Source organism: Canis lupus, chromosome X (genome assembly GCF_003254725.2).
Source record: "Canis lupus dingo isolate Sandy chromosome X, ASM325472v2, whole genome shotgun sequence".
NCBI classification, from domain to species: domain Eukaryota; kingdom Metazoa; phylum Chordata; class Mammalia; order Carnivora; family Canidae; genus Canis; species Canis lupus.
The window spans coordinates 84137376-84162435 of NC_064281.1; the positions used below are offsets into that span (position 1 = coordinate 84137376).

The 25060-nt window shown below is 43.7% G+C and overlaps 2 protein-coding genes across 3 annotated transcripts in view; one reads left to right on the forward strand and one right to left on the reverse strand.

Moving 5' to 3' along the window:
- The window catches only part of PAK3 (p21 (RAC1) activated kinase 3), a 571264-nt gene that overhangs the window by 42066 nt on the left and 504138 nt on the right, over positions 1-25060 (forward strand). The window lies entirely within an intron of this gene.
- Positions 15625-25060, reverse strand: part of CHRDL1 (chordin like 1) — a 120840-nt gene continuing 111404 nt past the window's right edge. The window contains 3 exon segments of the mRNA XM_025431431.3: positions 15625-18037; positions 21048-21137; positions 23168-23335. Of these exon segments, the coding sequence (XP_025287216.2) occupies positions 17907-18037; positions 21048-21137; positions 23168-23335 (389 nt within the window). The 3' untranslated portion in view covers positions 15625-17906.

Consider the following 25060-nt stretch of genomic DNA (forward strand, 5'->3'; position numbering starts at 1 on the left):
TTGCATTTCCCTGATGATTAGTGATGTTAGGCATATTTTCATGTGTCTGTTGGCCGTCTGTATGTCTATTTTGAAAAAATATCTATTCAGGTCCTCTGCATGTTTAATTGGATTTTTTTTTGTTTTCTTGGTGTTGAATTATATAAGTTCTTTATTTTGGATATTAACCCCTTATCATTCCAAATATCTTCTCCCATTCAGCAGATTACCTTTTTGTTTTGCTGATATTTTCCCTCACTGTGCAAAAGCTTTTTATTTTGATGTAGTCCCAATAGTTTATTTTTGCTTTTGTTTCCCTTGCCTCAGGAGACATATCTAGAAAAAATGTTTCTATGGCTGATGTCAAATAAATTATTGCCTATATTTTCTTCTAGGAGTTTTAAGGTTTCAGATCTCACATTTGGGTCATTAATCCAGTTTGAGTTTATTTTTGTGTATGATGTAAGAAAGTGATCCAATTAATTTTTTTACATGTAGCTGTCCATTTTCCCAGAATCATTTATTGAAGAGATTATCTTTTTCTTTTTTATATTCTTGCCTCCTTTGTAGCAGATTAATTGACCAAATAAGTGTAGGCTTATTTCTGGGCTCTCTATTCTGTTTCATTGATGTTTGTGTCTATTTTTGTGCCAGTACCACACTACTTGAATTACTACAGATTTATAGATATGTTGTAATCTGTGATTGTGATACCTCCGGCATCGGTCTTCTGTCTCAAGATTACTTTGGCTACTACGGGTCTTTTGTGTTTCTAGACAAATTTTATGATGATTTGTTCTAGTTCTGTGAAAAGTTCTATTGGTATTTTGATAGGGATTGCACTGAATCTGTAGGTTGACTTGGGTAGTATGAACATTTTAGCAATATTAATTCTTCCAATCCATGAGCATGGAATGTCTTTCCATTTGTTTGTGTTGTCTTCAGTTTCTTTCTTCAGTGTTTTATAGTTTTAAGAACATAGGTCTTTTGCCTGCTTGGTTAAATTAATTCCTGCATATTTTATTCATCTTGGTGCAATTATAAATGAAATTGTTTCCTTAATTTCTCTTTCTCCTACTTCAGTATTAGTGTATAGAAATGCAACTGATTTCTAAGTATTAATTTTCTGCCCTGCAACTTTATCACTTCTTTAATTATTACATATATATATATATATTTATGTGTGTGTGTGTGTAGCCTTTATGATTTTCTACATATAGTATCATGTATCATATAGTATCATATAGTATCATGCATCAGCTTCTGTGTCAACTTCTTCCTGGCCAATTTGGATGCCTATTTCTTTTTATTGTTGGATTGCTATGGCTAGGCCATCCAATACCATGTTGAATAAAAGTGGTGAGAGTGGACATCCTTGTCTTGTTCCTGAGCTGGGACGTTTTATCTCATCTCCTCTGTCTGATCCTAAAACCAGGTTTTATACCATTGGCTGCTTTGGTGCTCAGGACTTTGGACTCAGACTGAATTACACCTTTAGCTTTAATAGGTGTCCAGCTTGCAAATGGCAGATTGTGGGACTTTTCAATCTCTATAATTACATAAGCCAATTCCTCATAATAAATATATATTTATTATATACTATAAATTATTGTGTGTATAGCACACACAGAGAGACATATCTCTATATCCTATCGGATTTGTTTCTCTGGAGAAGCCTGACTTATACATCAACTCTATACTATCTATATGAAACCACTTTAAGTATAAAGAGACACATAGGTTAAAAGGAAAACCATGGAATATGATATACCATGAAAACACTAAAAAGAAAGCTGGAATAGTGATATTAATATCAGATAAAGTATATTATCTGGTACTAAAAGACATTCCATAATTATGCAGGCAACAATTCTCCCTGAAGATATGATATTTTAAAATGTGTAATTTATCTAGCAAAGAGCTTCAAATATTTGAGCAAAAATTGATAAAAATTAGAAGAAATAGACAAATCCACAATTACTGTTGAACACTTCAACACTCCTCTCTCAGCAATCGATAGAACAATTATACAGAGAATCAGTAAGGACAGAGAAGACCAGAATACACTTTCAACAATTTTATCTAATTTCCATTTATAGAATACTTCATCCAACAACAGGGGAATACATCCTTTTCAAGTGCATATGGAACAATGCCAAGAGAAAGCATATTATGTAGCACAAAACAAACCTTAAGAAATTTAACAGAATAGAAATAATACAACAATCCCAACAGAATCAAACTAAAATTCAATAACAAAGATACCTAGAAAACCTCCAAATACTCAGAAATGACAGAAAATACTTCTAAATCATTGAGGAGTGAAAAAGGAACTCTCAAGGTAAATTTTAAAAAATATTCTGAACTGAATGAATGAAAATAAAAATACAACATGTCATAGCTGTATGATGCATTTGAAGCATCCCTCAGTGGGAAATTCATAGCAGTTAATGCCTATACTAGAATTAGGGATGGTCTAAAATCAGTAATCTCAACTTCTAATTCATGAAACTAGGAAGATCAAAATTAAACCCAAAGGAAGCATAATAAATTATTGAAAAGATAAGACCTGAAATCAATTAAATTAACAGAAAAGCATGAGAAAATCAATTAAACCAAAGTAGTTTATTGACAAGATCAATAAAATTAACAAATCTCTGGCCAGATTGACCAACACAGAAAGAGGAAAGACACAAATTATCAATATCAGTCATGAACAATGGACTCTTACCACAGGACCTATAAGCGTGAAAAAGAAAATAAAAGAAAACTATAAAGGACTCTATGCCTTTAATTCTGCAATTTAGATAAAATGGATCTCAAATAGTCCTATTTTCATTAAAGAATTGAGCATACAATTAGTGCATAATCCAGGGTGGTCAGAGAGAATTTATTAAAAAGGATTATACAAAAAAAAAAAAAGAAAGGATTATACTACAGAAATGGCTACTACAAGTCCTTTTGCCATCCCTTTCAAGAACTGATATTTTGCTAACTGGCAGGTTGTACATCAAACCTTTTTTATTGGTGAAACTAATGCCATACTGTTGTTATGAATACTAGAAATGGGATCTTATTTGTAAAATTAAAAGTATTCAATATAAGGGCACCTGGATGGCTCAGTAGTTAATTATCAGACTCTTGATCTCGGTTCAGGTTGTGATCTCATGAGATTGAGACCCATGTTGGGCTCTGTGCTGGGTGTGAAGCCTGCTTAGGATTCTTTCTCTCCCTCTCCCTCTGCTCCTCCCCACCACCACTGCTTGCATGCTCTCTCTGAAAAAAAAAAGTATTCAATATATGTATATTAGTTAAATATAAGACACTGAATAGCTTCACATGAACAGGGTGTAAGAATACCCCAACATTTTACTCTATAGAATAACACTAGTGATTTGATCCCCAACTGTTCCTGTGTTCTGCCATTAGTTTTGGAGGATTTCTGATGCTATGAAGCTAACGAGAAAACTATGTACTGTATCTTTCATGGAGGCATGTGCTCAGAGCACTTAAAAGGATAGAGATCTAGAACTTCAACAAGCATATAGAAGAGGTTTTATGATGAGCTGTACTTACTTTGCTAATGAATAATGTCTGTATGAGGCAGAATTTTATAGAACCCCTTGTTTTTATTGTAACCTCGTAGGGAGAACACAGAGGTGTAGCTAGATCTCTCACCACCTCAAACTTCTTTGCCCGCTATCACTATGTATCAAATCATAATTGTACATGATCAAGTGACTTAGGTCAGTTTGCATTAGCTAGGTATTATGCTAAGAATTTTGTGTTCATTAACTCATTTATTTTTCAAAGCAGTATTAGGGGACAGAAACAAAGTCATATGATAAAACAATAAGGTGAGTAAGGTGGGGCTCAGAGAGATGAAATTACTTATCCAGAGTTACACAGCAAGGTCAAGTTACCAGGACTGCCTGGTTTCCGTGCTGGTGTTTTAACCACTCCACTCCATTCCACTACCTGCTGGGTTTTTTTTAAAGATTTTATTTATTTATTTGAGAGAGAGAGCAGAGGGAGGGGCAGAATGAGAGGGAGACAAGCAGAGGCTGTGCTGAGCATGGAGCCCAAAGTGGGGCTAAATCTCCCAACCCTGAGGTCATGATCTGAGCTGAAACCAAGAGTTGAATGTTCAACCAATTGAGCCACCCAGGTGCCCCCCACTGCCTGATGTTTTTAATAATCTCCTTGGAATATACAAAGTCAGATAGATAATATCAATAGGAATCAACCTTCTGCAGAGCTGAGGACAGGCTAAATTTACAGTCCCTGGATAGTAGGGATACCAGGGGGCTCAGTTATGGAGAGCTTAATATGGTAACTATGTTGACCTCAATATTCCTGACACCACCTGTGGTTGAGGTTTTTTGTCATAACCCCTTTATTGAGATATAATTTGCATACCATAAAACTCAATCCTTTAAATGTACAATTAGGTGGTTTTTAGTATATTCAGAGTTGTGCAACGCTTCTCTGTTAGCCCTGGTTGGGGAAATTGATTCTTTTGTATTTGTGACATTGGTCAAATTTTGATTAATAGCCTATTGTTGGCTATCTCCGCTCCAACAAGTCAAACCCTGAGTGTTCCACCAGCTTCCCCCAGCATTGGTCTTTGTGGAAATCATTCAAAGGAGCAGTTAGGGTGGCTCCCTGAAACATGAGCATTTTTTCATTTTTCTTTTGTCAGCTATTAATTAACCCTGCCCAGATTTCCTACAGAAAATACCTCTGGGAGGTACATGGGAGAGGCTCCACCCTACCCTGCAGGCACAAAAGTATCTTCATTATGAACCTTTCAAAGAGATTAAACTTTCTGTTTCAATCATTTCTTCTGGTTAAAAGAGTGGTTCTTAATCTGAGGTCACAACCAGGTTAACCAGTTACTTATTATGAATGAGGCATTTTGTCTTACACATATATTCATTACTACTTCTAAAACACACATGGCTGATGTGATTAAAAGCACAATGCCTTCTAAATGTGGCTGAATTCCTAGTAACTTTTTCTCTTATATTTTCTCAATCAGCAGATACAAAAAATCCAACTACTATTATGGGATAATCAGAGAACATTTTGATTGACAAAAGAGGTCATGTGGACTCAAAAAAGTGGAGCGACCACTGAGTTAAGTACAAGACTTCTTCACAGGGTATAAAATTTTCACTTGGGAGGGTGTCAACTTATCAGCAGTCATTAACACAATGGTCTTGTTTAATTGGATTGCTTCTGTGTAGGCCATTAAATAATTCCATCCTAAAACCAGAGTGGGGATCAGAAATGGCCCCGAGCAGGTCTAGTGGGCTAAGGAGCTCCAGTATTTGGAGTGCCACGTGGGCTTGGGGAAATCGATGGTTTTTGTACTGATGTCAGTAGTCAGTGTCTGATGGATTATTGTTTGGCTGGTACCACTCCACGGAGCCAAACCCTGAATGTTCTTGAGTGTTGGAAGATACTCGAGGGGGAAAAAGAGGGTGCCGAGCATCAGGGATGGAGTCTGAAAGGAAGGAGGGGGCTGCCAAATTTGCGATCAAGACCAAATCTGCCCACTTCTTCATTTGTTGGGAGGGCAAAGAGACAGTAACATCTATCCCCCAAACGTTAGATGACTTCAGGCTTCCTTTTCTTTGGAGCTTCTCTCTTCCTGTTGTTTCTTCCCAGAAACTCCCCCACCCCATACTTGCTTGCAAACCCTCCCGATCCCATCCAACCCAGAGTCTCACTTTCTATCCAAAGCCATTCAATCAGCTTGAATTGTCTTGTGTTTTTCTGGAGGGGTTCCCTCTCCAAAGTTGCCAGAATGTCTCAATATTCTTGGAGCTTGTCCTCAGTTTCCAAAACTTTAGGGCCTCCCATCAACCACAGTTCTGACTTCAAATGCACATTGACCTTTTCATTTCAACCAAACACCCTCCTCTGTCCCCATTGCATTGCATCAGAGCCTTCTCAAGCCTGTTGTCTTGCTCCAGGCATCCCCCTGCCTGTGGCTTGGGGTTAATATCTGGTCCTTTCCAATCCCACCCCATGTGATTGTGTCTTTGTTTCAGATCCAGGAGAGTAATCACACTCAGACTGGGTCTCCACTAGCCAAAGCAAAAGAGACATTTGAAGAAACAATTGGCCAGTCCCCACAGAAGGGGATTCGGGGCTGCCTGAAAACCACCCAATTGCCTCAATCCTCCTCTCTACCTGACATGACCTCAGAGCCATAAGTAAACTACTTTCTTTGGCACTAATAAGGCCAGTGCATGATGACTTCAGTTGCTTGAGAGGAGGCCATATCCCAAGAGACAGCTTATTTTCTTAGAGTGATTTTTCTTAGAATTGCAGGGGAAAAGGTTCTTGAAAACTGGGCTGAAAATTTCCCATCTGCCACTCTCCAACCTCTTTCTGACTGCCACCTAATGGCAGATGTGGGGGGTGAGGGTGAGAAGAGCAGGGGTGGAAGGATGGGGCTGGGGTGGAGGGCCAGAGTGGTCCACAGGCTGTGGTCAGTTAAGCAGGTATGGTGTTCATAGGGAATGTAAAACCACAGTAAGACTAACTATAAAAACTAGTCAGACCTGGATAATCACCATGTTCCAGTAATTCTAAACAGTGGCAGTGTTGAACACTACTCGCTTGGGTGCCTCACTGCCTCTGCAGCAGCACCTCTGTGGGTCCCTCATCCCCTTGGGAGGGTCACCCTTCAGGCTGAGCTTTCAGGCAAGACTTCAGATTCATAGCCCTTTCCTCCATTGACATTTCCATCTTGTGTTCCATCCCCTTAGGACTCTGCTGTCTACTTTCGTTGGTGTGATTTCTTTATAGGAGAGCTCGTACAGGGGATGCCCAGCTCTCTCTCTCTCCCAGGTGCACCTGCGTGGTCATGGGAGTCACTCGTAAAATCCGGGTTTCAGTCTCATGCTTGTTTGAACTCTTTCAAAACAAGGACACCCTGTTTGCAAGCAAAATATGGTGTGGAACCCCAACCCCTAAGCCTTCTGCAAGCCTCCCCTTCAATGTCATTTCCTCAGGGACATCTTCCTTGTCCTTGAATGCTAAGGACAAGAGCTTCTGACCTACACTGTCATCGCCCCTTGTCATCTTGCCCTTTCCTGCCACTCTTAGGATTATTCTCTGGTAGACAATGACCTCCATGCAGGCAAATGCCATCTCTATCTTGTCCGCCACTGGAACCCCAGAACCAAGTCTAGTATGTGGCCCTCTCTGGGCATTCCACATGTGAATGAATAAATGGAAGTGTTTCTATTCTTACAGCCTATAAGTAAAAGAACATTGGAAATAGCCATGTCACATGTCACACTAGGGGGCTTTTATTGAAATTATGGTCAACAACCACCTCCAGGTCATTTTTTTTTTTTCAGAAGAGAAGTGGTCAGTCAGAGTTTCCTACCTTGTAGTCATGTGGTTACATTTCAAAACAGACGGCAGTTGCCACAATTCCCAGATTCTGGTGGGGAGATTTATTCCTCCTCTCCTTGGCACTGAAATCAGATTCTTGCTCTTACAAAAGCCTGGCTGAAGTTCTATGGGGACATACCCTCTCCTTTTCTATATCAGGACCCCCCAGTAGCCTTCTCCTTTTTAGTTGTCCCAGATTGGTACTTCCCTTAAAACCAGGCTCAGTTTCTACTGTTTTGCTTAGAAGAAGCCAAGACTTGGCTGCTTTCCCCTTTCTTTGAACTATGGGAGCTCGAGGACAAATAGCTCATCAAATTTTTAAAAATGGAATTTATTGTGTATTTGCTAATGTACCTGTCAATATCATGAACACAGTGTTATCTCACTTAAGTCCCACATCAACCCTTTAAGCAGGGACTATTCTTTTTTTAAAAAAAGATTTTAGGGATCCCTGGGTGGCGCAGCGGTTTCGCACCTGCCTTTGGCCCAGGGCGTGATCCTGGAGACCCGGGATCGAATCCCACGTCAGGCTCCCGGTGCATGGAGCCTGCTTCTCCCTCTGCCTGTGTCTCTGCCTCTCTCTCTCTCTCTGTGTGACTATCATAAATAAAAAATAAAAAATTTAAAAAATAAATAAAAAAAATAAAAAAAGATTTTATTTATTTATTTATTTATTTATTTATTTATTTATTTATTTATGAGAGACACACAGAGAGAGGCAGAGACATAGGCAGAGGGAGAAGCAGGCTCCCTGGGGGGAGTCTGATATGGGACTCGATCCCAGGATCCCGGAATCATGCCCTGAGCCAAATGCAGATGCTCAAACACTGAGCCACCCAGGCACCAGAAGCAGAGACTATTTTTATAGAATTTTACAGACAGGGAATCAGAGATTAAGAGATGGGGTGAGGGGGGGCATTTGGGTGGCTCAGTTGGTAAGTGGTTAAGTGTCCAACTCTTGATTTTGGCTCAGGTCATGATCTAATGGGTTGCCAGATCAAGCCCTGTCTCGGGCTCCACACTTAGTGAGGAGTCTGCTTCTCTCCCTCTGCCCACCCTCTCTCTCTCTAACATAAATCTTTTAAAAAGAGAGAGAAAGATATGTAGGGAAGAGAGAGAAAGGGAGAGAAATGTGAATTGTTTGCATGTGTTAATTCCTTGCCTTTTCTGGGTTTCCTTATAGGACCGGACTCCTTGCTAGGTTTGGCTCCAAACTACTACTACTACTACTACTACTACTACTACTTCTTCTTCTTCTTCTTCTTCTTCTTCTTCTTCTTCTTCTTCTTCTTCTTCTAAGATTTTATTTATCATTCACAAGAGAGACACAGAAGAGGCAGAGGCATAGGCAGAGGGAGAAGCAGGTTCCCTGCGGGAAGCACGATACAGGACTCAATCCCGGACACCAGGATCATGACCTGAGCCAAAGGCAGAGGCTCAACCACTGAGCCACCCAGGTGCCCTGACTCCAAACTTCTTATGTGATTTTATTATAAATTGCAGTAATACTTTGAACAAAGGTGAATATCTTGACAACCAGATTGAAAATGGTTAGAGCCCTTGTGCAGTGTTTTCTTTTTCTGAGACTCCCTCCTGATGAAGCCATCTCTCTCCATGGATACATTCCTGAATTTCAGGATTCACTTCTAAGCGCCCCCTCCTAGGGCTAGCACATGGCCACAGCCTTCTGAGTGCTGCTAGACAGCCCACACAGCGCAGACAGTTGTCAACAAAGCTAGTAGAGGAGCAGCCCCTCCCTCCTCATCAGGCCTCCACACACTGCACCCTCTCAAGTTGCTATTTCCCACCATAAACAAACCCAAATCTGGGCATTTTAAAGAAGTAGCAGGTTCAGAAATAAAGGGAGATGAAAGTAGAGAGGGAGACAAACCATAAGAGCCTCTTAATTCTCGGAAACAAATTGAGAGTAGCTGGAGGGGAGGGGGGGTTGGGTAACTGGGTGATGGGCATTAAGGAGGGCATTTGATGGGATGAGCACTGGGTGTTATATGCAACTGATGAATCACTAAATCCTACCGCTGAAACTACTACTACTACTGCTACTACTACTACTACTAAAAGAAGTAAAAGGAGAAGGCTGGAAAAGAGGAATAGTGTAAAGGATCTTTCCAAAGGGTAGAGGTGGATCAGCAGAGACTCAGATGGACAGGTGAGCATGGCTTCCTTACTTGATGCTGCCTACTTCCCCTGCCCCCCAATATTAAACTTTACCCCCAGCCCCCCACCCCAACATACACACACACACACACACACACACACACACACACACACACACCTCCCTCCTATTGTCTCCATTCCCAGAAGGTTTTCACTCCCTCCAGCCCTCTGCCTGTAATTTTGTAATTGGGGAATTCATTGTGAGAATAATCAAGAGTAATGAAGTCTTTCAAGGTGAAAAAGGATCTGAGGGTTATCTTTCACTCACTTCACTAAATGCGTTTCCTCTCTAAGGCCCAGACAGCAGCCCCGAGTGGGGGGGCGGGACTCAGGCTCTGAGTGTCCCGTGAGGTCCCTAACCGTGGAGCCTGCCACCTGTGGTCATCCGTCATCCAGGCCAGGCAGGACTAGGTCTGGGACAACCGAGTGCGAAGGGTGGAGTGGCAGCAGTGGACAGCAGCGTGCGTGATCAAACAGGAGGCTGTCAAGTACAAACGCTGCCTTTGCCATTTTGCCTACAGCCTGCTCTTCACCCACCTCTCAGCCGCCCCGCCCAGAAAGGTGAAACTTTCTGCTCACTCTTCTCTCCTCACCACCCACCCTTGCCCCTGGGACTGAGCTTAAGCAGGGACTATATATATATATATATATATATATATATATATATATATATTATTACTTGGTTATGTTCAGGATTCAAGAGGCTTGTGGGGACTGGCCCAGGAATTCAAGCACCAAATAAAATGATATTTTTTAAAGATTTTATTTATTCATAAGCGACAGAGAGAGAGAGGCAGAGACATAGGCAGAGACATAGGCAGAGGGAGAAGCAGTCTCCTCACAGGGAGCCTGATGCAGGACTCAATCACAGGACCCCGAGATCATGACCCGAGCCAAAGGCAGACACTCAACCACTGAGCCACCCAGGTGTCCCTAAAATGATTTTTCTATAAGAAAATGCATGCTGGATTCTAATTTGCAGGCCAACACTTCACTCCCAGATTGAAGACTGCTTGTACTTGGAGGCAGCTCAGAACTCCTGTCTATGTTAACTTGAAACCAGGCTTTGGGTATCTTGTATTTTGTCCATTTTGTGAAAGCTCCATACACTGTGGAGGCCGAGAAAAACCAAAGCCATTCACCTCAAGTTTAGCATTAGCACAAGCACAGCCATCTTAGGCCCCTGTGAATAAGAGCTGAACTTTATGGGAAAAACTGCAGAATGTCCTCAATGTCCTCGGTAGGTAATCCCATATCAGAAAGACAACAGAACTCAGAATTGCCCTCGGCAGAGAATCCCATATCAGAAAGACAACAGAGCCCACGCCCGTGGTAGAAAGTCCCATATTAGAATGAGAACAGAGTGCAATGCCCTTGAAAGCCCCACATCAGAATGTAAACAGAACTTGAGAAATTCCTCCACCCCTTCTGAAAATCCCCTAGACCAGCCTATAAAAAAAAAAAAAAAAAAAAAAAAAAAAACAGCTGTAACCCACTTCGGGGTCCAAGTCCCTGCTCCGCTGTATGGAGTATACTTGAGCCCAAGCTCGAGCTTGCTAGTAAATCCTCGTGTGCTTGCATTGGTGTCGGCTCCTTGGTGGTTTCTGGGATTCGCAATCTTGGGCACAACAACACACCATGTCAGAGTCTAATTATTCACACACACACATGCTCACACATGCACACGGATAGAGATGTAAGTATTGTAATATGCACTACAGCTATTCCAAATACTACAACACAGATAGTCTATACAGAAATATAGCTACTACTTGTCATACACGATATTGAAGTCTTACCAAGAATCCTTCACAGCTGTGAGGCCTATGCCACAAATGTGGACATCTTGCTTTAAGCATTGCAAAAGAAAGTCGCTATGTAAATCTGGTATCTGTGAGTTATTTTAGAAGACGCCTTATGGTAAATCATTTTGTGAGACAAACAAGCACTTTTTCATTTCTATTTGTTAACCAGGATTTTATTAGTTTTTCCTAAGAGAGGTTGACAGAAAAGCTGTTCTAAGGGCTGCATAGCCCCTGGATATAGTAATCTCTAGACTGCTTTCTTTCTCAAGCAGAGAAAGAATCTTATTAGATTGACCATGCACTTGGCAAATATTTATTGAATGCCTAAAGGGCTGGCCAGTAGGTCTCTGCCCTATCAGAACCCTCCAGTCTAATCATGGAGACTGGGGCTGGGCAAATATGTCATTTTTATGCACATGATTGACCCTCAAAGAATACAGGTTTGAATTGGGCAGGTCGACTTAAACATGAAAATTTTGCACAGTACAGTACTGTAAATGTATTTTCTCTTCCTTGTGCATTTCTTAATAATATTTCCTTTTCTTTATTGTAAGAATCCAGTATCTGCTACATATAACATACAAAATATTAGTTAATCAACTCTATGTTATCGGCAAGGCTTCTGGTCAATAGTAGTCTGTTAATAGTTAAGTTTGCGGGGAGTCAAAAATTATATGCAAATTTTTTACCATGGTGGGGGGCTGAAACCTGTAACCCCCAACATATTCAAGGGTCCACTGTAATGGCATATAATGTGAATGCTTTCAATGTCCTCATCTCTAAAATAGGGCTAGTAATGGGACCTACCACACAGGGCTGTGGTTGAGGATTAGCCAAGAAAACATGCATGTCATTAGATTGTACTACAGAGACTGGCATGAGCTAAGTGCTTTGGTTGTTTAGGAGCACGGGGGATGGAACTAATAACCATGCCTGAAAGAGGTGGACAAGGTCGGAGATGAGCAACATGAGTTTTAAAAGATGAGTAGGTGTTAAGTAGAGACACCAGGGGATGAATATTTCAGGCAAAGGGAGCTGTGTGCAAAGGCACATAAGTATTAAGGACTTCTAAGTATTAAGTTGTTCTTAGTACTTCCTAGTACTAAGGACTTTGTACTACACAATAAGTTCCAAGAGAATGGAGTTGGCATGGTGGGAGGATATAGTACATAAGGAGAAAGGATAAATGGTAGTCAATTAGGAAGGGAGCAGGTAAGGTTCCACAGAGGAGGTGACATTTCCACTGGGCCTTGAAGGATAAATAGGAGTTTGCTGGGTGAAGGAGAGGGAAGAAACATTCTATCCCATGGGAAGAGCATATACAAAGGCACAACTTTGTAAATGTGTATGAAATATTTGGGAGACCATGTACTGGAGCTGGAGCTCTGCATTTAGGGACTCATGTCTCCCACATAGTTATTTCAGAGGAATCTGAGCTTGTTTGGCTGACTGGTGGTGTGGGCCTCCTAAAGTCAATCTGCATGACTGATCCCCTGAGGGAGTCAGTGGGGGAAAGAGGCTGAACATGTGAATCATAAGGAAGAGGGATTAGGAGGACAGACCGGAATGTCTGTCTGTCTTGGAGGCTTATACTCAGCACAGTCTCTGCACTCTGGTCAAAAGGGCTGGAAGTGGAGCATGAAGGATTTGTTTCCATACAGAAGTCCAGGAGACTCTGAGACACAAGAAGACCTCTGCCTTGGTCCACGTAATACACCACCAATAGCTATATGTTAAATTGGTTTCACGTAAGGTGGCAAAGTATTAACAACACAGGTAGGGGGGATCCCTGGGTGGCTCAGCAGTTTAGCACCTGCCTTCGACCCAGGGCATGATCCTGGAGTCCCGGGATCGAGTCTCACATCAGGTTCCCTGCATAGAACTGCTTCTCCCTCTGCCTGTGTCTTTGCCTCTGTGAGTGTGTGAGTGTGTGTGTGTGTGTGTGTGTGTGTGTGTTTCATGAATAAATAAATAAAATCTTAAAACAAAACAAAACACAGGTAGGGAAGGAGGCATTCTCTCCACTGGCACACAGGATAAGGTGCCACCAGGGAAGATGACTGAGGATCCCAGAGCGCCACCACCATGCTGGCAAATCTGGGCCTGCAGAAGGAGCCCCTGCCTGCCATGTCACAGCGGGCAATGGTGGTGAGTGTCAGAAGATGGGTGGTGATGGAAGCATTTGGTGGCCATGTACTTCAGCAGTGCCCATCACAGAGGGAGGCCAGAGGAAGAAGGGAATGGAAAGGGTGGGTACCACGTGGTCGTAGGCAGGACTGGTCCTTGAGCCTACATGAGATGACCTTTGGGACTTCCTGGGAATCACCTGGAAGTGGAGACTACAAAGAAAAAGATCCTACAGAAGGAGAGATGTGCAAACAGCAGCAAACATGGGCCACATCTAGGAGACCAAATTGCTAGGGCTCAGTGAAATTTGGAATGTGGGTGATAATGGATAGAGAGCAGCGTGCCAGAGGGAGCCAGAGTGTCTGGTCTGAGTTCCATGTGGTTATCCCACTGGAGGTCAGGTAATGGTGGAATCTAGAGCCTTTCATTCTAGAAGAAACTCTGCTGGGTATAAGGGTGGGGCAGGACAAGCTAACAGAGATGAAGGATAACAGCTAATGCACAGTAAGGGGTTGGCAACCAGCGGCCAAAATTCAGTCCAGGTTGTAGGTCAAGAATTGGGGGCTTCGAGGCTCAGCACGGGGAAATGGCTTCTCATGTACCTCCCACACCAGGGTATACTCCTTTCCCTGTTACCTTTCATCTTTCTCTTTCTATAGGGTCCCACCCTTCAGTGCTCAGACATGGCCAAGTATCTCCCATATTTAAAACAAAAACTTTCTAGGGGTGCCTGGGTGGCTCAGTCGGTTAAGCATCTGACTCTTGGTTTCCACTCAGGTCCTGATCTCAGGGTTGTGGGATACAGCCCCGCCTTGGGGTCCCTGCTCAGGGGCGAGTCTGCTTATCCCCTTTCTCTGCCCTTCCCCCTGCTTGCACACACGCACACTCCCTCCCTCTCTCTGAAATAAATACATAAGTCTTTAAAACAAAAACGAGAGAGGCCTGGGTGGCTCAGCGGTTGAGTGTCTGCCTTTGACTCAGGGAGTGATCCCAGGGTTTGGGATCGAGTCCCACATCGGGGACCTGCATGGAGCCTGCTTCTCCCTCTGCCTGTGTCTCTGCCTCTCTCTCTCTCTCTCTCTCTCTCTCTCTGTCTGTCTCTCATGAATAAATAAATACAATCTTTAAAATAAAATAAAAACTAAAAAGAAAACCCAAAAACTTTCCTTTGACCCCATAATCCTCCAGCTACTTCTTCCATGTAATCTCTCTACTCTCTGTAATGAAGCTTCTCCAAAGAGTGGCTCTAACTTCTGTCTCCAATTCCTCATCTCCCCACTCACTTCTGGCTTCTGCCCCCATCAGTCCCCCAACATGTCACCACCAGTGACTTCTGTGTTGGCTCACACCAGTGTACACTTTTCTGTCCCATTATCTGACATTTTAGTGCTCTTGGTTTCTGTGATAGCACACATATAACCGGTATTAGGGGTTTGAGGGAACTTATTTTGGATCAACATAGATGGCAAAACTCTTAACCTGCTCCCTATACAATTCTGCTACGGAGCAGCAGACTGAAACTGAGGCCCTCCTGAAACCCAAGTCAGTGGCTTACTGTCCCCAGTCCCTTAAATGTCTTTGCCTAAAGGGGATGCCAGAAATCAATGGCCATTTTCAATGCCATGCCCTTCTTGAACTCATCCACGGTCATAAATGAACATAGGCTACTCACTGGATGTGCACTGGCTAAAAGCCTCACCGTGCAATTGCAGGCGAAAGATAGTACCATAATTATCCCCATTTTATAGATGGGGAGACTGACATGGCTGGGAAGCACAAAGTTGAGATTTTTAATTTTTTAAAAAGATTTTATTTATCCATGAGAGACAAATAGAGAAAGGCAGAGACATAGGTACAGGGAGAAACGGGCTCCCCGGGGGGAGCCTGATTCGGGACTCGATCCCAGGATCTGAGCCACTAAGCCACCCAGGCGCCCCCAGAGCTGGGATTAAAACTGCTGGCATGCTGACCCCAGAGTCCCCACTCTTACCAGAGGATGCTACAGTGGGAGAGAGAGGGTGTCGAGCTGCATGCAAAACAGGCCCACCCATCACTCGCTACCCAGTCCAAGGTCAATACCAAGCCAGAGAGACAATCACTCACATGGCATTCCTGCAGATGATTTTTCAAAATTAACTTTTTTATTAATTTAAAAATCCAGAAATACAGCGACTACATAAATAAGTACCCTATTTAGGTACCTGTCCTGTGAGAAGAGCGAAAGGCTAATACTGTTACGTTACTCTGGTTTACACGAGTTAACTAGAAAATGGCTACGACTGCTAAATGGTGCTTATGGTCTTTGTTGTTCCAAGTGTTTATGATACAAATAAATACAAGAAGAACCACATCCATTCCTTTCCTAGCTACAGGTGGCTCGGCCTCTTCTCTCTACTGTCCTACTGCCTACACCAAACGCTGAAAGGTTTCTCCATTGGCCTAGCACAGCTCCCCAGCTCCTGCTTCCCACAGTACTTTGTAAAGGTGTGTCCCAGCCCCTGGGGGCAGAAGTCTATCTAGGGAAGCTCTCTGGGTGTTCCCTTATGGTTGAGATTTCAGAGAACACCTGGGTGGGAAGGCTTTGGGGTGAGTCATCCAGAAGGGGAAATCACCACTTTGCTTCAGGATCCAGTCACTTGTTTCCACACTATGGAAATACTGCCACCTCTGGGAGGGAGGCAGCAGCTACTAAGCAGCCTCTGCAATAAAGCTCTGTGGCCTCTCAGCCCTGGGTGTCCTCCCTCCCTTTCCCACAGAGACTATGTAGGAAGGGTTGGTAAGAGACTTGTCTCTTGAAGGCCTGGCCATGAGGCACCCCCGTCTCTTATGAGAACAGATTCCTTTATGCCAGGTTGCCATAAAGACCTCTGCATTTTTCCCTCTTGGTGACAGCTACTGTAAGGAAAACACTGTTCCTCTTTCCTGCAGTCATGGAGTGGGAATATGGGATGTCTGCCTCCTTAATACTTCTGAGTACTCATTAGAGTTCATTCATGCCTCTCAGAAGGGATGAATCTAGAAGGCCCACTTGAGAGCCAGGTGGAGAATTTAGAGTTTTGCCACAAAAATGATTTCTAAAAGCCAGGCCTCAGAATGGATAAGTTCCACTCTGGTATCCAGCTGCAAATTGACATTTTTGGAGCAGCCTTCTCTAGGATTCATGATTCAAACCCCTGCTTGGTGGATGAGATGAGAATGGCAGCAAAGCTTAGAACAAAGATCCTAACCAGAATGTCCACCTCCCCTAATGAGCAATAACTCTTCTAACTGAAGAGCCAATAATCAGAAGCTTGTGGGGGACTGAGCCCTTTTGCAAAGTCAAAATGAACTCCTGTAACTGGAGAAGAAGGAACCCTGCCCTTTTAAGGAGCTTCTAGAATGTAATCGTTTAACCTAAAGTTTTGGACTACAGATTCTGGCATCAAGAAAATGAATGAATATTGAGCTATTCGTCGGTGATTTCTATGGACTTGAAAACACAGAATGTTGCCTTGTGGACCCTGAGCCACCATTTTCTTCAACATTTATTTTGTCTTGTGTGGACTCAGTTTCAGAAGATTCTATCCCAGTTCTAACTTCTTTATGGAGGCCTCACGGGCTCAGGGAAAAAAGAGAAGTGTAGCACTAGGGAAAAGTTATTTAGAGCTTCAAAGTAAATGTGGCCACGAGACGGTGTTCTTATTCTTCACCTTGCCACCATAGTTGGTGACGGTGGCAACCACACCACTGACCCAAGGGCAGAGCCTTTTGCTCACAATTCCTTCTTTCTCCTCCTGGGTACCCACAACTTCCAAGCTACCTGGGAGCCAGGCAAGGAGGGGAGAGCCTGTGCTGGCTTTGCCTCAGAAGGAAGGTTGCAGTTTAGTGTCTGGTGTATGTGTGTGTGTGTGCACGCATGTGTGCGTGAGTGTGTGCATATGCATGCGTCTCTGGGTGGATGTGGAGGGGGAATTAATTTTTTCTTAAAAACACAAGACATCCTAAAAGTTGAAGAGTATAATTTCATACACATATTTTCTCTGTACTACACAAATCCTGCTAAGCAAATTCTTGTCTTTTTCTTTCACTGGAGTGACTTTCTAGATAGAAACCCTAGGGTTTTGTTTACTCTTTAACCTGTAAAGAAATGTGATTCTCCCAGAAACTAGAGCAGTGCTGTGGTGTTCTATCCTGCTTCCTCCCACAAATAATTCGAGACTCTTCTAGTCTCTTTGGAGGAGATGTTTAAGGACTGACACACCACTCCACATAAAGGAGCAAGTTATACTGTGCATGGCGTGGATAATGAACTGCATTTGAATTTGGGGTTTTAGGGCACTGGTGACTTAAGCAAAATAAGCCCGCAGTCCAGCTGCAGCTTCAGTTTTCTTGCTTCACCCTCTCCAACACCATCTGTCTCGTTTAACAGTGGCCCTTTTCAGACCTCTCCAGGTACAAAACCTTGACCAAATCTTCAAGCTCTGTTCTGCACACACGACTTGAACACATCTGGCTGATCTGAGCTTCTCCTTCGGTGAATATCTTCCACTGGCCTACAAAGCAAACACAAAGCAGCCCAGAGATGAAAGAGGAGAGAGCAGAGCCAATGAGGAGTGTAACCAATCTACCCCATCCTTACAAATGCCATGTGGTTTCAAGCAGAACAGCCCCCAAAACACTTTTTGGGGAACAGATACGGACAACGGGCCGAGGAGTGTTCAACACTCAGTATTTTTAAGAACGCCACGAATAATACATAACTGCCTCACAAGTTGAACCGAAGTAGTATTCTTGGAATTTTTCCAGTATGTTTAGCATTTGCAAAATGCTCCTCTATCAGGTCATTAGCTATTTAGGTGGCTGATTTGGCCTCAGGTCAAATAAAGCAGTACCTGCGTGTTACTGAGGCTCTGCTTACTTTTTCGGGGTCAGATACTCGTTTAGGGGACCTGATTATTTACCGCTCTTTTCTCTATTTGTGCCACCCCTGGCTAAAAACTGTCCACCTGTTTTCTTCCATGCTCAGATGCTGTCTTTACCAACCCCTTTTGCACCTCTCACTTCACTCTTCCCCCCAGTGGCTCTCTCTTCCATTCCCTGTTTTCTCCTCTTCCTCCATGGACATGTCTATGCATCCAGCATGTCCTTACCAACTTGCCTCTTCCCCATTCCGTCATGCTAGTTGAGCAAACATTTTGGAGTACACACCCTGTGCTGAGCATTGGAAACTACTCTAGATCCTCTCTCTTCTGGACCATCCCTTTTCTGACTTTCCTGATCCTTGGGTGGCAAGGTCTTCCTTTGTCCTGCTGTCATCTTGCCACGGCAAATAATCTTTGTAACAAACTGCCCACCCTGGATATCCTCTGTGGTCTTTTTATTCCTGCTCTCATGGTGTTACAAGCTGGGGAGCTCCTGGTCCAAGGTCAGCGAGCTCCTCTTAATCCAGAACCTATTTCGAACCTCTTTTCTTTCCCAGGCCACAGGAGATCATGACCCTCTTCCCTTACAGACTCAATTCCTCTGCTCCTTCCCTTCTTCCTGGGATCCTTCACTTTTCTCTGTTCTCTCCAACTCAACAGGAAAGAAGAGTTGAGCAAGGCACTGGCTTCCACGGAAGCCCTGCTGTGTGTCAGGATCTGATAGCTACATGGGAGGAAGGATCAGGCTTATTTTGCTTTGTCCCTAGGTGACCCCACAGGATCATCTCATTCCCCACTTCCTTCAGCTGCACACAGGTGGAGGTACATGCCATCTACATTTGTTATATACCCCAAATTCTATTATGGACAAAGAATTTATTTCAATCATCTTTTGAGCCGCCTGCCCTCCTGGTGCCCAGCACAGTGCCTTGCTCATGGGACAAACAAAAACGTGTTCTGTGAAATTACTTGGTAATTTCAAAAGTCACATCATTGGTACCAAATCCTAGATTCTGCCCCCTTTATTCCTTACTCACATGTAAGGACTCCCAACCCCCACCCCCACCTCATTTGAATTCTCCTCCCATTCAGTTTATGGTCTCCTGTCCCCTACAGAATAAACAAGTGACCTCATCAACCCTATTTTCAGCTGCCCATAGGATAAATTCTGCTCAGATGGCCTTTAAGTATCTTCATCTAAACATGTTCTGAGTGAAATGCATTCCCCCCCCCACCAGTACCTGCTTATTCTCCAGTTTCCCATTAGCTAATTACCACTATTCACCAGGTCTATAAAGTTGTTACTCCTGGAGTCATTCCAAACTCCTTTCTCTCTTTGTAATGATCCTGATGATTTAACCCCAGAGTTGTCCCTCATAGTGACCTCTGTTCCCTGTCTCACTGACCTAATACAGTGTTAAGAGCTTTTTTTTTCCTTTTTAATGGTATAAGAGCTTCCTAATTCAGTGTACCACCAGCTACTCACCATGGGAGTTCACTTTTCACTCTGCACAGCGGGACTCCTTTCTAAAAAAAACAGATCTGCATGCATCGTGCACTTGCTTAAAACACTCCCTTGGGGTTCTCTGGTCTGGAAAGCAAGCTGAACTTCTCAGCATGGCATACTGGGCTCTTTGGAATATGGCTTCACCAAAGTAAATTTGTATTAAATCTATCTGATAGCCAAGAGACATCTTTCCAAAGCACCATTTTCGTATTATGAGGCCATTTGTAAGTCTGTAGCAACTATCAATGCCACCTGCCTTCTACATGAACGTCTCTCCAGTTTCTTCCAGGGCCACCCACTCACACATTTGTTTGCTCCTGAGTTAAGTTGCTCCCTCTTCCTGAATGGATGCCCTGACCTGTTGCCCCATCACACCCTTGTCTTTCAAAATATACCTCCTCCAGGAAGCCTTCCTTGCCTAAGCCCACCTGGCTCTCATCTCATTGTTCCTTGCAGATTTCCTCTGAGTGCTTAGGTATTTAACTCTTCAGACCTAGATTGATTCATAGAGAAGGCATCTTCGTGTTCTTTCTTGCCCACTGGCAATCCCTGTGGATAGAAATTCTGGGCCTTGTATTCCTTCACAAGTGCTCCCCACCCACCAGGGCCTAGAAGTATCTAGTCCTTAGGCTGCATCCTGTGTAGAAAGAGGGAGCCCTGCATGTATGCTTGAGTGGCCAGATGCTTTTAGAGAAACATGACCGCTCAGGAGGCAGTTCCAAAGAGTCGACCAGAGCTTTGACAAATTGGGATGCGTTCAATTTCTCTCTGTCTCTTATCCCCACCACAGAAGGATGTAGCCTTCTGGATGTGAAGTCTCTACAAATGTTACCAACCCAGGAATCCTGTGAACTTTCTCTGATCTTTTTGAGACTCTAGGTTTAGCAGTTTTCATTAAAGATAATCAGGGGAACCTTGACTCAAGGTAGCTTATGCTCAGACTGCATCTGGATTTGTATTCCCCAGGTCTAAGCTTTTCAGTTCACGTTCAGACACCCCCTCTGCTGCTAGGGTCCTCCAGAGAAGAGAGAGAAAATTAATGGACAAGGCAAAGGGACTTTCTTTAGGGCTACGCTACATCGAAGGCTGGAGGCGTTTTCTGGGGAGGAGTAAAGAAAGGCAGGTACCACTTACTCAGGGTTGTTCTGGTCACCAGCTTGAAGTGATGGAGTTCCTCAAACATCCTTTTGGAGATCTTCTCAATATGGAAGTGCTGGAGGATGCCTGGGGCCAAGTGAAAAGTGCGGCAGGTGGTCAGGCCCTCTCTAACTGGAACCACCACCACCCCTTTTTCTGCTTGGGTTGAGCATATCATCTCATTACAGGGGCTTAGGAGCATCGAGCTAGGCTGTGTAATGTGCTTAACCAGGAACTTGGATGACTTCAGGGTTATAATTGACTCCATCTGTTTCCTTGGCTCATTGGCCTCCCCCTCTGGTTCTCCGGAGGATAGAGATATGGAAGATAGTGTTGCTGACCATGGGATCCCCCTCCTGGGGAGAGCCACACAGAATCGAGCATGGGTGCTGGTGGGAGCTTCTAGAGCCAAAGGCAGGACTGGAAATTCTGCCCTCACCCCAAGTCTAGGTAGATGATGTTCTTGCCAACCACTGGGCTGCCCTTCTGGCCAGCAGTGAGAGCCAGCAGTGGAACTGCAGACAGGTTGTTTGTGTAAATGGAGAAGCCATCCCTGTTCCCAAATTCACTGAAAAGCGTATTTCCCTTTGGGAAATATTCACAGCTCCTTCAGTGTTCCCTTATAGAAAATGGGGAAAGTTAAAATAAGTGGGGGGGGAGGGCACCCGGTCTCAACTTTGCCTGAAAAGCTTTTATCGGCGTAACACACAAGCTGGAAAAATGGCCTTGCAGTTAAGGAGCAACAAGCTACCAGCCTACTTCATCCTCATGTCTAGAGAGGGCAACATAACTGAAGCCTGGATTTTTCTCTGCTAGCCAAGCACTGAACAAGAGGTCATATAGATGCTATGCTAGCAAGCTGAAAGACACCCGCATGCTTCAAGGGGGTGAGCGATGTGGAGCAAAAAATACCAGGTCCATTGCTAGGGAAGCCAAAAGAAGAGGGCTTAGTCCTAGGTGACCAGTTACAGAGGAGCTAGGGAATCAGAGACAGAAAACCAACATTCCTAGGTATAGAGCAAAAATAAACACGGATGAGAAACATAGGTGCATTAAAGCATATTTTTAAGGGGTGTGGAGGAACTCGCTCTTTTGGGTAAGAAAAGTTGGGGAAAGGGAGCCAAAGAAGCCCTACTAACACTCGAGCAGTTGTTGTTCAAAGTATGGTCCAAGTGCCACCTGAATTAGAATCACTGGCTGTTTGTGACATGTTGGGGCACTACCCAAGGCCTACTGAATTCACAGCTCTTGGATGGGGCCAGGTGAACATGTTGTAAACCAGCTCCCTTGTATGATGTCGAAGCACAGTAAAGTTTGAGCACTCTCAAGCCTTATGCAGGAGCCAGGAGAAAAAGGATGTGCTTTATTTCCCAACTGAAATCTTACCTCTTAGATTTCTAGAAAACTTGACCAGACTAGATCAACACTAGCCTCATATCTGTGGGATGGTTTGAAGAGCTTGCTATGGCAGTCAGCTGAGTAAGCAGAAAAGGAATTGGAGGGACATAAAGACTGGGATTGTCCCTTTGGTGAGACTCTAAATCTTTTTGAGGGTGGGGATGATGTTTTCAATGTGTCTTACTCCAGAGAACACAGCATGCTTTGAGAGATTAGCCTCGCACCACATGAATGAATTTTCGTGTTGGTTGAGCTTCGTGTCGGAAAGAATGGTAGGCTATAGTCTGGTAGGTTGTGATCTTAGCTACACATTAGAATCACCTGTGGAGCCTTATGAACAAATGCTTATGCCAAGGCCCCTTCCTGGCCGATCAATTGGCATCTCTGGGGATAGGGCTCAGGCATTTGGTATTTACAAAAACCTCTCCCAGAAGATTCTGATGTGCACTCCGAGAGGAGGAAGACTCCTCCAGCCTTTGTTGGTATGAGAAAGACAATAAACCCCAAGGGTCGATACTTTAATTTTTGGACAGGTCCTAGTTGAAACGAAAGGTCATAATCACAAACGTGTTAGTCATGTGTTAGTCTCTGAGCAATCAGGAGAACTGAGTCAAACAGAAGAATAGTTTGAAGCAAAAATCAAGGTAAGTCTTCCCCTCTTTTCCTGTTCCTCCAACCCCTTACAAAAAATGACAAGAAATTAATATTGTCTTGCTCACCTTTTCGAATGGTCCAAACGTGGACCTCTACCTGAGGTGGTCTCTCTGTCTCCAGGGCTATTTTTCTGGTGGTCTCCCCATCCTCCATGAACACAGACTCATACACAGGCATCGTTTCTTCTCCACAAAAGTAGCCCTTGCTGTCAAAGTTTTGGCCTGGAAGTTCTTCTGAAATCAGGAAGCAAGCAGAGGTTCACAATGGCTTTCCAAAACTAGAAACAAACATCTGCATTCAGGTATCTCGTTGTTCGGAACACCTGGCACTTGTCAAACGTGGACAGTCAACAAGAGCATTCTCACGGGGATAGAAATCCCACCTATATTTCCTTGGCTCAGTTTAGGCCACCCTGTAACAGCCACCAAATCACAAAGGAACACATGACCTTCCATTTAAGGCCATATGGTGACAGAATCCAGAGCTCTGCAGAACACTGACCCACAAAGTATACTGGATCCATCCCCTGCCGCTGCTCCCCTGCCCGCCACAGAGGAGTAGGCCTTCATGAGGAGGAAGAATGTGGCCAGGTACAAATCTCTTAGGCATTTCAGGGTATATAGGATTTTCCATGCTGGGTCCAGGTCATGGTCTGTTTAGCTCGGTGTTACCAACAGAGACCCAGGGAATGGGCTGACAGAGCGCTTTGGTTAACTTCCCTGACATCACTTAGGTATACTTAGAAAACATTTATGACACTCATTTATGTGCATATACTTGCCCAAAGGATCTATTCAAATTGGCTTGACATTTGTGAATGCTCTTTGATTTGTTTGTAAGGGGAAAGATAATACCAGATCAACACCAGTGCCAAAACCTAGATGTCAGATTAGTCATATGTATGCTATGCCAAATGAATGGTTGGGACACGCACACACACACACAGACACACACGCACAAAGACTGGTCAAATCCCTCAACTATGGATCATTTAAATTATAAACTAAACTGCTGTATTTCAGCTTCCAGGCATAAAGATACCAGCCCCCTCATCCTTCCCATTCTGCTCCACCCTCCTCTTTCCTCAGCCCCCAACCAAAAATAAAAAGTTTCTCTCCTAGTTGGATTATCCATGAGTTCAATTTCCTTGCTGGCTTCATGGTCAGCACCCTCTTCAGCTGTGTCTTTAAAGTATACTCAAGTCAGAACAACAAAGAGAAGCCATGGACAGCCTGAAAACTTTGAGTATGTACAGAAGTCACCTGTAAGATTATCTGAGGAAACCCCTGAGAGCTGGGCGCTTTGGATCTGTGACTTCAATTAGGGAGACTTGTTAATAGCCAATTGGATGCATTTGAACCAGACACTGGAATCAAATTGCTATCGTGCATCTCTCACTGACCTGATTAGCTTTCCCACCCTCACCAGTATTCTGGCAGTGTTTAGGACAAAATCAGTCTTCTCTTGATGATTCCAAGTTGGACTACTCCATTTGCAGGTCATCCTAGAGCCAAGCTTCCTTTCTCCTTTTGTCCTTTTTAATTATTTAATTGCTCAATGGGCCAGCCTTTTTTGATGTGTTACGTAATTAAGGGATGTGTGCTGGCACTTCTCATAACGTGGGAGAAGTGGGTCTCTGGGTATACAGGGACCTCTATGTATGTATCACACTTAGAATGAGAGCTGAGGGGATCCCTGGGTGGCGCAGCGGTTTAGCGCCTGCCTTTGGCCCAGGGCGCGATCCTGGAGACCTGGGATCGAATCCCACGTCGGGCTCCCGGTGCATGGAGCCTGCTTCTCCCTCTGCCTGTGTCTCTGCCTCTCTCTCTCTCTGTGTGTGACTATCATAAAAAAGAATGAGAGCTGAGTTCAGTTTTCAATTTTTTTACACCAACGGGGTGCCTAGGTGGCTCAGTCGGTTGAGCATCTGACTCTTGATTTTGGCTCAGGTCTTGATC